Source organism: Brassica oleracea, chromosome C5, assembly GCF_000695525.1.
Source record: "Brassica oleracea var. oleracea cultivar TO1000 chromosome C5, BOL, whole genome shotgun sequence".
Lineage (NCBI taxonomy): Eukaryota > Viridiplantae > Streptophyta > Magnoliopsida > Brassicales > Brassicaceae > Brassica > Brassica oleracea.
The window spans coordinates 838,563-851,088 of record NC_027752.1 but is presented as its reverse complement, the minus strand read 5'-3'; the positions used below and the strand labels follow the sequence as shown (position 1 = coordinate 851,088).

The 12,526-nt window shown below is 35.6% G+C and overlaps 4 protein-coding genes across 6 annotated transcripts in view; 2 read left to right on the top strand and 2 right to left on the bottom strand.

Annotated features, from left to right (window-relative positions):
- LOC106295844 (transcription factor bHLH7) overlaps positions 1 to 1,717 on the top strand; it is a 2,462-nt gene extending 745 nt beyond the window's left edge. The window contains exons 2-6 of the mRNA XM_013731838.1: positions 183 to 305; positions 373 to 438; positions 577 to 642; positions 1,046 to 1,126; positions 1,232 to 1,717. Of these exons, the coding sequence (XP_013587292.1) occupies positions 183 to 305; positions 373 to 438; positions 577 to 642; positions 1,046 to 1,126; positions 1,232 to 1,447 (552 nt within the window). The 3' untranslated portion in view covers positions 1,448 to 1,717. The remainder of the gene's footprint in view (positions 1 to 182; positions 306 to 372; positions 439 to 576; positions 643 to 1,045; positions 1,127 to 1,231) is intronic.
- Positions 1,718 to 1,773: 56 nt separating this feature from the next.
- LOC106295843 (putative uridine kinase C227.14) lies at positions 1,774 to 4,184 on the bottom strand. 2 transcript variants are annotated; one of them, XM_013731837.1, is made up of 12 exons: positions 3,983 to 4,184; positions 3,802 to 3,896; positions 3,689 to 3,732; positions 3,210 to 3,287; positions 2,941 to 3,133; positions 2,836 to 2,866; positions 2,701 to 2,759; positions 2,533 to 2,606; positions 2,347 to 2,433; positions 2,213 to 2,274; positions 2,107 to 2,135; positions 1,774 to 2,011 (listed from the first exon to the last, which is right to left on the bottom strand). In XM_013731837.1, the coding sequence occupies exons 1-12, from the start codon at positions 4,038 to 4,040 to the stop codon at positions 1,925 to 1,927; spliced, it is 897 nt and encodes a 298-aa protein (XP_013587291.1). In that variant the 5' UTR covers positions 4,041 to 4,184; the 3' UTR covers positions 1,774 to 1,924. The 2 variants fall into 2 exon arrangements, with proteins under 2 accessions (XP_013587291.1, XP_013587290.1); XM_013731836.1 differs by having other exon boundaries at positions 3,689 to 3,896.
- Positions 4,185 to 8,022: 3,838 nt separating this feature from the next.
- On the top strand, positions 8,023 to 8,760 carry LOC106293758 (monothiol glutaredoxin-S1). Its single transcript, XM_013729405.1, has one exon. It carries the CDS (start codon positions 8,094 to 8,096, stop codon positions 8,400 to 8,402), a length of 309 nt encoding a protein of 102 aa, XP_013584859.1. The 5' UTR covers positions 8,023 to 8,093; the 3' UTR covers positions 8,403 to 8,760.
- Positions 8,761 to 9,036: 276 nt separating this feature from the next.
- LOC106344050 (BTB/POZ domain-containing protein At1g03010-like) lies at positions 9,037 to 11,611 on the bottom strand. Of its 2 annotated transcripts, none has more exons than XM_013783433.1 (5): positions 11,528 to 11,611; positions 11,382 to 11,448; positions 10,096 to 11,283; positions 9,765 to 10,011; positions 9,037 to 9,479 (listed from the first exon to the last, which is right to left on the bottom strand). In XM_013783433.1, the coding sequence occupies exons 1-5, from the start codon at positions 11,566 to 11,568 to the stop codon at positions 9,178 to 9,180; spliced, it is 1,845 nt and encodes a 614-aa protein (XP_013638887.1). In that variant the 5' UTR covers positions 11,569 to 11,611; the 3' UTR covers positions 9,037 to 9,177. The 2 variants fall into 2 exon arrangements, with proteins under 2 accessions (XP_013638887.1, XP_013638888.1); XM_013783434.1 differs by having other exon boundaries at positions 11,534 to 11,611.
- Positions 11,612 to 12,526: the final 915 nt, after the last annotated feature.

The window sequence follows — 12,526 nt, the reverse complement described above, 5'->3', positions numbered from 1 at the left end:
AGATTAAAAAACTGATCTTGGTTTTGTTGAGTTTTTTTTTTTTTTTTTTTATGTTTATTCTCTTTAGTATTTGATGAGTTGAAGTGAAAATTGTTGTTATAGTGAAAAAGTTGGATCTTTTCTTTTAAATGTTATTGGTTTTTATTCTTTTGTGTGTGTGTGTGTGTGTGTGTTGTTGAAAGGTTTTCCATGGGCAGCCAATGACACAGCCAGCTCCACCAATGCCGCACCAACAGTCTTCTATCCGACCTAGAGTTAGGGCTAGGCGAGGTCAGGCCACTGATCCACACAGCATCGCTGAGCGGGTAAAATGTTTGATCAGAGCCTATTTTAGTTGATGAGATTTGATCTAAACATAAATACACATTACAGCTGCGTAGGGAGAGAATAGCAGAACGGATCAGGGCGTTGCAGGAACTTGTCCCTACTGTCAACAAGGTCAGTATCCTTTTTTTTTTTTTTTTGTCTCGGCTGTTGATATTATTTTCTCTGAGCTCATTTAGAGACAAGTTTTGTAGTTGGCATGTAGAACTGTGGATAATAAAGATTTATATTTCTTTTGCTTTACCATTGCAGACTGATAGGGCTGCTATGATCGATGAGATTGTGGATTATGTAAAGTTTCTCAGGCTCCAAGTTAAGGTATATAGTTTTTGGTACCTCTCTAATCTATTCATAAGCTGATCTTGAAATTGTTTATCTTTAATAGTTTTATAGGGAGATTATTAAATACCCCCAGAAGGATTTGGTGGTGTAAATCATTGGTCCCCACCACCTACTACTCTTTTCAACTAAAATTCTAATCTGATTTAAAAAGATTATAATTGTTTAATCTGGTATTAGAGAGTAATCAAAGAGCAAATGATTATGCTTCTTTTTGGCAATAGCTTCTTTCACTTTTTTTGCCTTCTTCCAGTTTCTCCTATGGAGAATCATCACAGTTTAGGACTATGGTAATAAAAATGATGAGAACATTGAAGAATATGATGCCATGATGAGCTTTGAGAATACTTTTCCTTCATAAGCTTTTGGTCAACTATGGCAGGTCTTGAGCATGAGCCGTCTTGGTGGGGCCGGTGCTGTTGCTCCACTAGTCACTGAAATGCCATTGTCTTCATCAACTGAGGTAAGACTAAAGAGAAAGAGAGAGAACATTGTCAATGTGTCTATTCAAAGATAAGAGTTGAATAAAACTTTGGTAATGTGTTTTTTTCTTATTGACTTCCTTCAGGATGAGACGCAGGCAGTGTGGGAGAAATGGTCAGACGATGGGACAGAGCGTCAAGTGGCTAAGCTGATGGAAGAGAACGTTGGAGCAGCGATGCAGCTTTTGCAGTCAAAGGCTCTTTGCATAATGCCTGTCTCACTGGCGATGGCGATTTACCATTCTCAGCCACCTGACACATCTTCATCAGTCGTGAAACCGGAGATGAATCCTCCTCAGTAGATCTTTGCATCCAAGCTTCTTTGCTCTCAAAGTAGGATTTGTGCAGTAAGAAGTAAAAAAAAAAAGGAAAAGGCTCTCACTTGGTTGGCCTAATATTTTTATCATTTTGATGAAAGTAACTTTTTTTTAGCTGAAGAGAGTAACTTTTAATGGGAGTTTGAAGAAGAGAGAGAGGCATTGAGGGTAGTAGACTAAGTTTCAGACCTAGTAGTAGTCTTTGTAATGAAATGTGTGGGAAGGTTTTCATCTATATTCAGCTTAATTAATATATTCACATTATCTATTACCATCGTAGAGAAGATAGTAATGTCACAGCTTAGTGCATATGCAGAAATGCTTATTGAAATATTATATCACCAAAAAAAGAAGACATTGTCGATCACAAAGACAAATCTGAGAGAAAAAGATTGCGTTTTTAGTACTCATCTCCATGGTCTATTTGTCTGTTAGTTTAATGCAGTAGCCAAGAAAGCAGATTCAAAAACTGACGGATCTGATCAGTACATCAGCGTTTGTCTTTGACTTCACTATCAGCTCTGCGTTGGGCCTGTCGTTATAATCAACCTGCAATCAAAAATAGTTACTTTACCTCCAAGAAGAAACTTTAAAACGATATAACTGAGTTAATACAAAAGTAAAGTGGAAACTATAGCGTTTACCCGCCATTTAGCAACGTCCGGTGGTTTACCTGTAACGAATAAAACAAAACCCTCTATGGTCACAGCAAGTCTCTTAAGAATAAAAAAAAGAAGAATTTGTGCGTACCGGTTGAGATATGTCTGGCTTCAACACGTTGCATCGCGGTGTCGAGATTGACATCAATGAACCTTGATGATAATACATTGATTGGTGAAACCAAAAAATAAGAACCAACGAGTGAAGGAGAAACAAGTTTTTACCACTTCTCATCAAACATATCAGAGATGTCTTTCCAAGTTCCTTCTTCTAACAGCAAATAGTTTCCCTCAACAATCACCACTTTATGCCTGTAAAAAAAAAAGATGTACACAAGGTAACTGATAGTCTCAGGAAGAGAGAAACGAAACCATTTCACGGTACTAGATTCGAAGCTACTGACTACTTACTGGAGGCTAACAAAGATATCATCTTCAACTGGATCTCCAACTCCATGATCGAATGATGGCACATAGACTGAGCCCTGGACAGTTTGAAAACTTATCAGAGTCTAATGTAAGTGTCGCAGCTCTTAAGATTATTAAGGTCAATAAAAATAATGTGACTAACTCTTTTACCTCGTTTCTCAGCTTCTTTAAACAGTTGAGCAATAGTGCAGGATTAAAAGTCCAAGGAGCTGGTTGTTTAATTGGATCAAAGGATTATAAATATAACCTTTTGAAATCTAACGTATAAGATAAAACAGATCTCACCTCCTCTTCTCGCGTGAGCTTCTTTAGGATCCTACAGTGGAAAAAACAAAAAAAAATTGTTTATAAAAAAGTTCGAGCTGTTAAAAACAAAAATAAAGCTTCAACCTCCATGGCATCAAGCTGGGAACGATACAAGTGGAACCCATCCATGGGAAGCACTGTAGCGACATCAGGCGGCATAACCTCAGCGTCAAAAGAAGCAGCTTTCTGAGGCCATAAGCTATTTATACGACTCACAACTTCATATGCTAACGTGCTTTTACCCGCACCAGGAGGACCAGCCAGACCGACCAAACGTCTACGTGAGACAACACACAACGATTAATAAGAGTTTATCTAAAAAGAACATTTCTAAGAGTGTAGAGAGAACTTACTTAACATTGGGGCTAAACATTGCAGCTGATGTAGGGACAAGACGTTCCGCCAACTTATCATATATCTCATCCATACAGCTTCCAAACAAGAATTGACAAAAAAAAAAAAAAAAAAAAAAAAAAAAAAATTGACAAAAATATTAGGCAGTTACAACTTTTTCTTTTTTTTTTCCTTTCCGGTTCTACATGAGATGAAAGTAATGGCAAATAATAAAGAGTGGAGAAAATCTTTGAGAAAAATAGTTATAAGATTAGTCAATCTTTGGTAAGGGTTTTCGTTTAAGACTCATGGCTGTAGAGATATTGGCAGTTAAAAATGTTGGTATTATTTTAAATATTGAAAAAGTAAATTAAAAAAAAAAAAAAAAAAAAAAAAGAATGACACTATCATGAGCATCCACATCTTGGCTCTTAATGAGGAGCAGCAAAATCTCCTTTTAATTACATACACAACAGCAGTTCAGAAAATCAGCTGTTACCTTCCATCAACGACAGTGACATCTCTCTTCTGACAACACGAAACCTGAAACAATCGGTCGATTACAAGATTTAAGCGAAACCAAAGAGAGTCTAACATGAATCTAAAACCTACCAAATCACGAGGTGTTCTTCTTGGTATGCTCAATCGAACGGGGACAAGAGATTGGTCCCATAATCGAACTTTGACTCCTCTAAATCGACACGATTCTGCAGAATGAATCGGGAAAATTAAAAACTAAAAAAAAAAATGAGTCTTTCAAATAGCAGAGGAGTAAGCCATATGGAGAAGGAACCTGGAACAGAGGATGAGTAGCAAAAACTGGGTACAGTGGAGAAAGAAGAAACCTCCATCCGATGAGGGGGGTGAAAGACTAAAACTTTTCAGTCAAAATTAGCTACAGAAGAAGATAAATTTACGAACAAGAATATGAAAATCGAGCTAAGCGGTGCTCTGCTCTCGAGGAAGATGAATACAGTAGTACAGTTCTTTTTGTATTGCTGGATGAAAAATAATATTTTTATTAAAATGCCACGTCACGCGCCCGCACCTAACTGGGTCAGCTAAAAGATCAATGGGCCTATATCCTAGACCCAATTATGAAACTAAGAGGCCTCTCTATTTCTTACCTAATGTAAATTGTTAATTTATGATGTGATTTTGGTTGTGTTGGTTTAGAATAATAAAACTTATAATAATCGTAGATTTCATGATGTCAGGTATAAATTTACAGTTTCAGCTATTAGAGACTTTTCCAATGCATTTTCCCTCTTTTTCTTTTGTTATATAGGGGACTTTATATCATTACTTTGAAATGCTCTCTAGTATAGATGGACACTAATGAATACATATGTATAAGCAAGTAATAGTTATAGATACAATATAAATATGGTCATCAGGTGCTTTACATGACGACACTTTAGTATCATATACATCCATCTCAATCATAAACGCAACAAAAGGCAACTATTTACTTGTAGAATCTAACACTCGAAACTTAGATGTGCATTAGATGTCAACATCATCGGCTAAACTGCCTTCTTTTTCACATGACTCGATCGGCTTATGGTATAATTTACGTGAGGAAAAATTGAAAAGTGAATTTAGTAACCAATGCAAATGTAAAGTGAATTATATATATCTCTGCAAGCTAAAATGATAATAGTTTTTGAAAAAGAAGGATAGGTGGTATTGATAATAGTATTTTTAGAATTTTTTTTTTTTACAGAAAACTGCAACGTTTGTTGTAATGTTCATTCTGCAATGAATTTTTAATAACTTAATTTTTGTTTGCCTTCAGCTACGTTGCTAACCTATATTAGATTTTTTTTTTTTTGAGAAAGTAAAAGGGTTAAACCCATGTCTATTAAAGACACAGACCTAATCTCCGAGTGGGAGGTACTCATGGATAGACCATCTCTCGGGTATTCAAATGGACCGAAATGCAATAGTCCATATCCGTGTAGAGTGTGACCAGGAAAATGTGACTTAGTTTTGCATGACAGGTGGATCGAACCTGAAATGTGGTAACATCCTAATTCATTCGCCTTACCACTTAACCACAACCTTCCGGTCATCTATATTAGATTTTCCGCTGACTATTATTATATACTCTATAGTTTTATACATAAATTTATATATCAAGAATCTATGATAGAGCTTCAACCATTAAACATAAGTATACCCCGAAGGAAATATAATTGGCTAAATCAACATGTACGTGTGACCCTCACATATAAACGGCCCTTCGGATTTCCATGGAGCCAATTTACTTTAAGGATCTTGAAATATATACGATTATGAACAAGGCAAGAAAACTTTTTTTTTTTTACATGCATGCAAAAGCATCAAATTCAAAGAAGAATAAACGTGTAATCTCTTTCAATGTGTGAGAGATATGTGGCTTATCTTGTTCTTGCCTTGGTGGAATATTAAACAGCATACCATTGCTTTTCATTTCTCCGCATATACGCATAATTTCCTTGGATATTATTTCACACATATTTTAGTATTGGAATAAATTAAAACATACTTACATTTCAGAAAATCTATGAGAACATGAGAAGCAAGTTGGGTCCATGTCTAATCTCTTCTTCCATATCGAATATGTTCTTGGTAATATACGTGTTATATCTTTGTAGTTTGTATCATCCAATGATAGTCTATCTGTGGGGGCTAGCTATTTTCAGTTTCTCTTTCGGCATATTTCTGTTGATGAATGAAAACAAAAATATATTTGATTATTGGAAGAGGAAAAAAATTAATCTCGATTTAGATCGTTTTCATTACTGAAAGTATAATAAGTAGGCAATTTGAAGTCCTCGTACGTTAGATTATCGTACAAAGTCTAATAATTTAAAATACAGATACGTAGTGATGAACCAAACCATTATTAGGGCAAAGTTCATATGGAGATGTGATCATGTGAAATGTAGAATATTAAAATAACTTTTTTTTTTCACCACATGTCAAGATATGTGACACGGGGGACGACGATTTGTGACACGCAACTTGAAGCAAGCATATGAATCATTTTCCTTTTATAATACGCAAAAGAAAATAAGTTGTGTATCTTGTGATTCATATAGTGGAACGGTGAAACTGTGAAATAGTTGATTACGCAAAACTAAATGAAAATACGTGCAATGAAGGAAAAATAATTGATTAATGCTATGTATGTCCGACATCAACATTAACTTAATCCTAATACGTATAATATCGTATGAATATTAATGTATGTAGTAGTAGTCAAGCTTAGGAGCTAGGGCAAAAACGTCGATGAGTATTTAGTAATCATATACTGTTATATTATTGATTAGTTCTCCTTTCTTGTTCGATCGAATAATCCGAACGTACAGAGGCAGCATCTTCTTCTCGTGATCTTCTCCATCATGTACGGCGTAAACAACACTGGCTCTTTCCTGTTTTGCTAGTATAATTCCATTGATAATGTATTTGAGATTCTTTCTTTTAATAATTATTAAAAAGAAAAAATGACTAGGATAGCAATAAAAAAGTTTTTGTTACAAATACAGTCTCTAAGAATAAAAATGATCAAAATAACATTTAATGTTTTATCAAAAGAGATAAATATACACTTATACCCCAATGGTAAATTAATTTAGACATTAAGGTTTATAGTTAAGGGGTTGGGTTTAGGATTTAGGATTTAGGGTTAGGGTTTAGAGTTTAGGGTTTAGGGTTTAGGGTTTAGAGTTAAGGGTTTAGAGTTTAGGTTAAAGAGATAAATATACACTTATACCCCAATGGTAAATTAATTTAGACATTAAGGTTTATAGTTAAGGGGTTGGGTTTAGGATTTAGGGTTTAGAGTTTAGGGTTTAGGGTTTAGGATTTAGGATTTAGGGTTTAGGGGTGGGGGTTAGGGTTTAGGGTTTAGGATTTAGGATTTAGGGTTAGGGTTTAGAGTTAAGGGGTGGGGTTTAGGATTTATGGTTTAGGGCTTAGAGTTTAGGGTTTAGGATTTAGAGTTTAGGTTTTAGGGTTTAGAGTTGGGGAGTGGGGTTTTGGGATAAGATTTCAAATTTTGAAAAATAGAAAAAATTTAAATTTTTCAAAAGATAAAATGCTATTTTGGTCAATTTAGTTTTTGAGAGCTATTTTTGTAACATAAACTTAGAAAGATGTTATTTTGGACATTTGCCCTATTAAAAATTTCTCGAAAATCGAAAACGAGATAGGATATTTGTTGATTGTGGTTCTTTTTCGGAATAGCTCTCCAATGTTCTTCAACTTTTTCCATCGTTCTGTCATTTCAATAATATGTTTTTGCATTATAGTCCAAGAAATCGGAAAGCTTCCTATAAACCATAATGTTTCATTTACAACGCCATGTGTTTTATCATATAGTGTGATAGTGAAGACAAACAAAATCAAACTGTATCAGCCGAAGATAAACTTTTGAATAATGCTAAGTCATTCACATATAAACATGAATATTGTGCTTTAAATCTTTCAGAAATATATCTTTGTAAGAAGATTGAAACCAACTTCTATAACAATTAAGAATTAACATATATAGTCACAGAACTATACATATTTGGCTTCAATCTGATTCTTTTTTTTTTACTATAGATGGTAATTTGAATTTGATCTCATATCATCTGGATGGATACGTTGTGTTGATGTGGAGAATATGAAGGTTAGATTAGGTATCATTCTGAACAAAATCAGAAGTATAAAGCATTAGTTGAAAACAATGTAGGGTTTCAACGAGCATATTAAGTAAAATAAAAGGGCTTCCCGGAAATAAAGATCATCTATATATATATACCAATGACTTTCCTTACCATACTCAAACCATATCTCCCCATTACTTACACCAATACACAGAAATCTGCTTACATTAGTACACTTAAACGCACACAAACATTCATATAGCATCAATGGAGAAGATCTCAAATTTGCTAGAAGACAAGCCAGTGGTGATATTCAGCAAAACTTCATGCTGTATGAGCCACACTATCAAGTTGCTAATATCTGGCTACGGTGCGAATCCAACGGTATACGAACTAGATGAGATGTCTAATGGACCAGAGATCGAACGAGCACTGGTCGAGCTTGGATGCAAACCCACCGTGCCAACTGTTTTTATAGGGCAACAGCTCACAGGTGGTGCAAATCAGCTTATGTCTCTTCAAGTCAGGAACCAGCTAGGTGCGTTGCTCAGAAGAGCTGGTGCCATATGGATTTAAGTGGCCTTAATCGTAACTAAGCGCGTAATGTTTATACTTATATATTTTTAGTATAGAGTGTGATCAGCGTTTGAAGCATAATATATATAGTAATTACAAGAAAACTATTTAGCGTCAATCTGAATACTAGAGAAACAAAATAAAATAAATTAGCGATTTGATCCAACTTCTCTTGTGTTTTGAATGCAATCGAAGTTGTTAAGAATTAAGATTGTATTTGCATAATAAGTATTTACATGAGTACATTATAGTTAAATGGTATCGATCGGTTTATTACTTTATTATGATAAGTATGCCTTGTGCTTTGTGCAACGTTTATAACTAGGCTGTGCAAAGGTCTTTATATTGTACGATGCATGTGATTAATTACTTATTCAGATATCTGGTTGAATAAACTTCTAATTTGGTCAAAAAGTTCTAATATAATATACATACCCTAGCTACTAGTGTTATTAAAGAAAAAACAATAAGTTATGTACCATGTATTATGTAGTACATTACATATGTATAGTACTGACTCATCTCAAGATTTAAGTAATACAGAATCATTAAAAACAAAATGTGATATAGTGGTTGATGACTGGTCATAAGCTAACAAAATCGAGTTCTCCTAATCACATTTTATGCAAGCAAATAGCAAAGACCCGACCAAATTAACAGCATCGCTCACATTTCATAAAACACAAGCATATAATATAAACTATACATACACACGCAATCACAACTCAAACTCCCGAAGGAAAAAAAATCATATGAAGATGATTGTATGTCTTAATCAAGAAACCGAGTGGCGTCTTTTTCTCTGAAATAAGAAACGGCTACCAGTACTTGCCTTTGCGCTCAATGAAGGTTTAAGACTACTGAAGCTGAAAAGAGAATTGAGTTTGCTTATTTTTTTAGCAAATGACTTGAAAAGCTTAGTCCCTGGATTAGACTTAACAAGCTCTTGTTTAATAGATATGTGATCTTTCTCAAGATCCGTTAATCTCATCCTCATCCTCGCAACTTCAAGTTTTAGCTCTCTATTTTCTCTCCTCACTGATGCATAGTTATCTCTTGGAGATATCGCTCCACTTCCTTGTGTTCCAAGCCAACCAAACAAAAGAATCATAAAAACGTTTCAGTAAGTTGCAACATTTAGATCATACCAATGTTTAAGAAATCGCTAGGCAATCGCTTTATAAAGGATCATTGTTTAGGTGGACATTTAAACCGTTTTTTTTTTAAAGTTTAAACCGATATTTATAAACATCGGTCTGAAAAAATTGTTTTGTTTAGACTCAATTTACCGACTAGGGTGGCGCTTAGAGCCGTCTTAAACCGAAGTTATATACATCAGGAGGGGTTATAAAGTAAAGTTACCTGCTCCACTTCCTGCCCGTTGAGGAAACTGATGACAGTTACCACTGAACAGAAACTGAGTAGAACCAATGCTACTGCTCATAGCATTTCTGAGTCTGATCTGCTCAAAGTACAACACTTGCACCGCCATCTGCACAGGCAGCCTCTCGTTTTGCGCTGCATGGCTACAAGCTTCTTGTGATAGTTTCTGCGAATCTATCGTCTTACATAAACGATAACGCTCTGAATCCTTTATATTCGGATGAACCTACCACAAACCAAAAAAAAAAAACAATAAATGAGTTTGGAAAATTTCATAAACTGAGAGAAAGGTTCAAAAGAGTGTTTATACTTTGAGATAAATGTCGACGGCTCGATATAGTCCATCGCTGATGATACGTGCATGATCTGGCAAGAGCTCTGCTAAGGCAATGAACTTTGAAGTCGTTAGGTTCGGGTCCAAAGCTATCTCTGCTAAGTAGTTATCCATTAGCTTCGATACTTTCAAGATGGCGCTCTGTTTTGGAGAGTCGAAATCGTAAATCATCTCTGTTTCGTCTCCAAAACGGTTACGGTGATGTTGTTGATCTTGTTCTTCTTCGTCGTCTTCTTCGTCTAGGTTTAAGAATATAGAGAAGATTCTCAAGATCGAATCAGTGTCGTACATCGTGTTGTTGTTTCCGTTGAGATTTGTCGGAATCAAGACATCTTCGAGGATAGCTTGGTCTAGCTGAAGACCTATCCTTCGTTCTAACTCTGATCTACATGATCCTGATGATGTAGCGATGCCCATTTTGAGAAGACTTGAGAGGAACGCCATCGGAACAGAGCTTCTTCTTCCTTGCGTAGGAAGTAACCTAACGACTGTTTCTACAATCATTCTCTGTTTCTTCTTCGACTCCAAATCGATAACCCTTTCTTTATCCAGCTTTGGATCGCGGATGATCAGCCCTTGAAGAGACTTGTTCGTGTAACTGATCAGTATCTTGCTGATCACGTCTTGTCTAAGCCCTTTTGACTTAACAGCAGAGACAACTCTCTGGAAGAAGTCAAGGTTCAAAACAGCTAGCGACTTCCCCCACCAGTCTAACGGAGTCTCCGGCTCGATGTTGGCACCCGAAAACGTGTAATCTAGCTTTAACAGACCCGAGGTGAGCTGTTCTTTGCAGGCGTTGTTGGCGATAGCTATGACTAAACGGTTCACCAAGTTGAGATCTTCGGAGACTGGGACAAGGGCTTCGCAGTGATGTAGAGCGAGGATGGAGTTGGAGATGCTTGGGAGGATCGTTCCTTTGAAGAAGTGTTCTGTTTTGATTGCGAGATTCTCCTCTGAGAACTCCTCAGTCATCTCTAGGTAATGAGATGCGCATCGAAGCTTGGCTACGTTGAGAAGGTTGATCTCAATGTTGATTCCGTAGCAGAACTTAGCTGCGAGCTCAAAGGCCTCAGCTCCTCCAGGAACACTTGGGAGACAGATACTAGAGGTTTTTGAATCGGTAAGAAGCTTCCGGATCTTTCCACTCCGAGACACAAGAGGAAACTGGAGATTATCAAAACAACAAACAAGCAACTTCAATACAACTCAAGAACAGAGGATCCTCTGTTTTAAGGTTCTTGTGTTTGTTTTTTTGTTTTTACCTTATGAAGACAGAAACTGGAAGATCCAACTTGAACTGTAAGATCACTAGAGACATCAGAGATAGGCCTGCAAGAACATATAAAGAAACTCATTAATTTCAATAAAAGGATTTCTGAATAATGAAGTCAAAAAGATGTGTGTGGACTTGAACTTGATGATCATATAAGAACTGCTTCTGTATTCCATGACTCCCAATGATAAAGATTATAGGATAAGGAAACAGTAAAACTATCATCTAAAATAGTGTATATTTTTTCCTGGTTATTAAGACATTTGTAGATTCAAAGGGGACATGTAAAAGGTTGTGTCAACGTCAAACTTTTCAAATAAAGACAGAACCAGATGAAGTGTTGATGTACATATATGTTCCACACAATACAAAAGTAAGATGTGAGAAATTATTGGTTTTGATGAACAGTATTAGACTATACACAATAAATGACTTGTGGCTACAGAGATTCATATGCCATACAAGATTGTTAAATCTTTAGCTCAATTTTCATCATAAAGAAGAAATCTTTTATTCGTTTTCTGACAGTTATTCATAATCAAATCTGCGTCAAGAAACAAAGATGTGAATGCAGACAAAACAAGAACCATTTTAGTGAAAATGTTTTTGAAACAGAGTACATATATATGTTACCATTCAGAAGCATGTCTGATGCTTGAATTCAGACGAAACCCTCTCTTCCCTGTGAAAGTTGGCTTCAGTTCTCCGACCGTAACAAGTCCCATCTCTCTCCTCACAGCAGAAGAAGCAGAAAGAGCTCTTGCGGTTGTAATTGCAGTGAATGTACGTAGTTAATGATGCTAAAAGGTACAGAAAAGAGTTTTGATAACTTAGGTTAAACTAATCTGTTAAATTAAGTGTAAAGCTGAGTTCATTATTATCATAGATGAAATTAAGTTAGTGAATAACAAAATGCATGTACATACATTAATAGCTATTAATTGTCCTTTGAGGCATTTCAGTCTCATTATTATGGGCTTAAGGTGTCTATTTTTTCTTCTTATTGATCCTATGGTAATCATAATGATTACTTCAAGTTTCATGATTATGTCCACTACTCTCTGCTAATAAAAGGTTCTGTAATTTATACATACCTACAAACAATAGCCAAGTATTTTTTTTTTTTTTTTTTTG

Excerpts from the sequence above, each read along its gene's own strand:
- LOC106295843 (XM_013731836.1), bottom strand. The coding sequence starts at position 4,040 with ATGGAGGTTTCTTCTTTCTCCACTGTACCCAGTTTTTGCTACTCATCC. Across the intron at positions 2,867-2,940 it reads CCCAGCTTGATGCCATGGAG|GATCCTAAAGAAGCTCACGC; the intron begins GTTGAAGCTTTA and ends TTTCCACTGTAG. Across the intron at positions 2,136-2,212 it reads AGCCAGACATATCTCAACCG|GTAAACCACCGGACGTTGCT; the intron begins GTACGCACAAAT and ends TATTCGTTACAG.
- LOC106293758 (XM_013729405.1), top strand. The coding sequence starts at position 8,094 with ATGGAGAAGATCTCAAATTTGCTAGAAGACAAGCCAGTGGTGATATTC.
- LOC106344050 (XM_013783433.1), bottom strand. The coding sequence starts at position 11,568 with ATGGAATACAGAAGCAGTTCTTATATGATCATCAAGTTCAA. Across the intron at positions 11,449-11,527 it reads TATATGATCATCAAGTTCAA|GCCTATCTCTGATGTCTCTA; the intron begins GTCCACACACAT and ends ATGTTCTTGCAG. Across the intron at positions 11,284-11,381 it reads CCAGTTTCTGTCTTCATAAG|TTTCCTCTTGTGTCTCGGAG; the intron begins GTAAAAACAAAA and ends GATAATCTCCAG.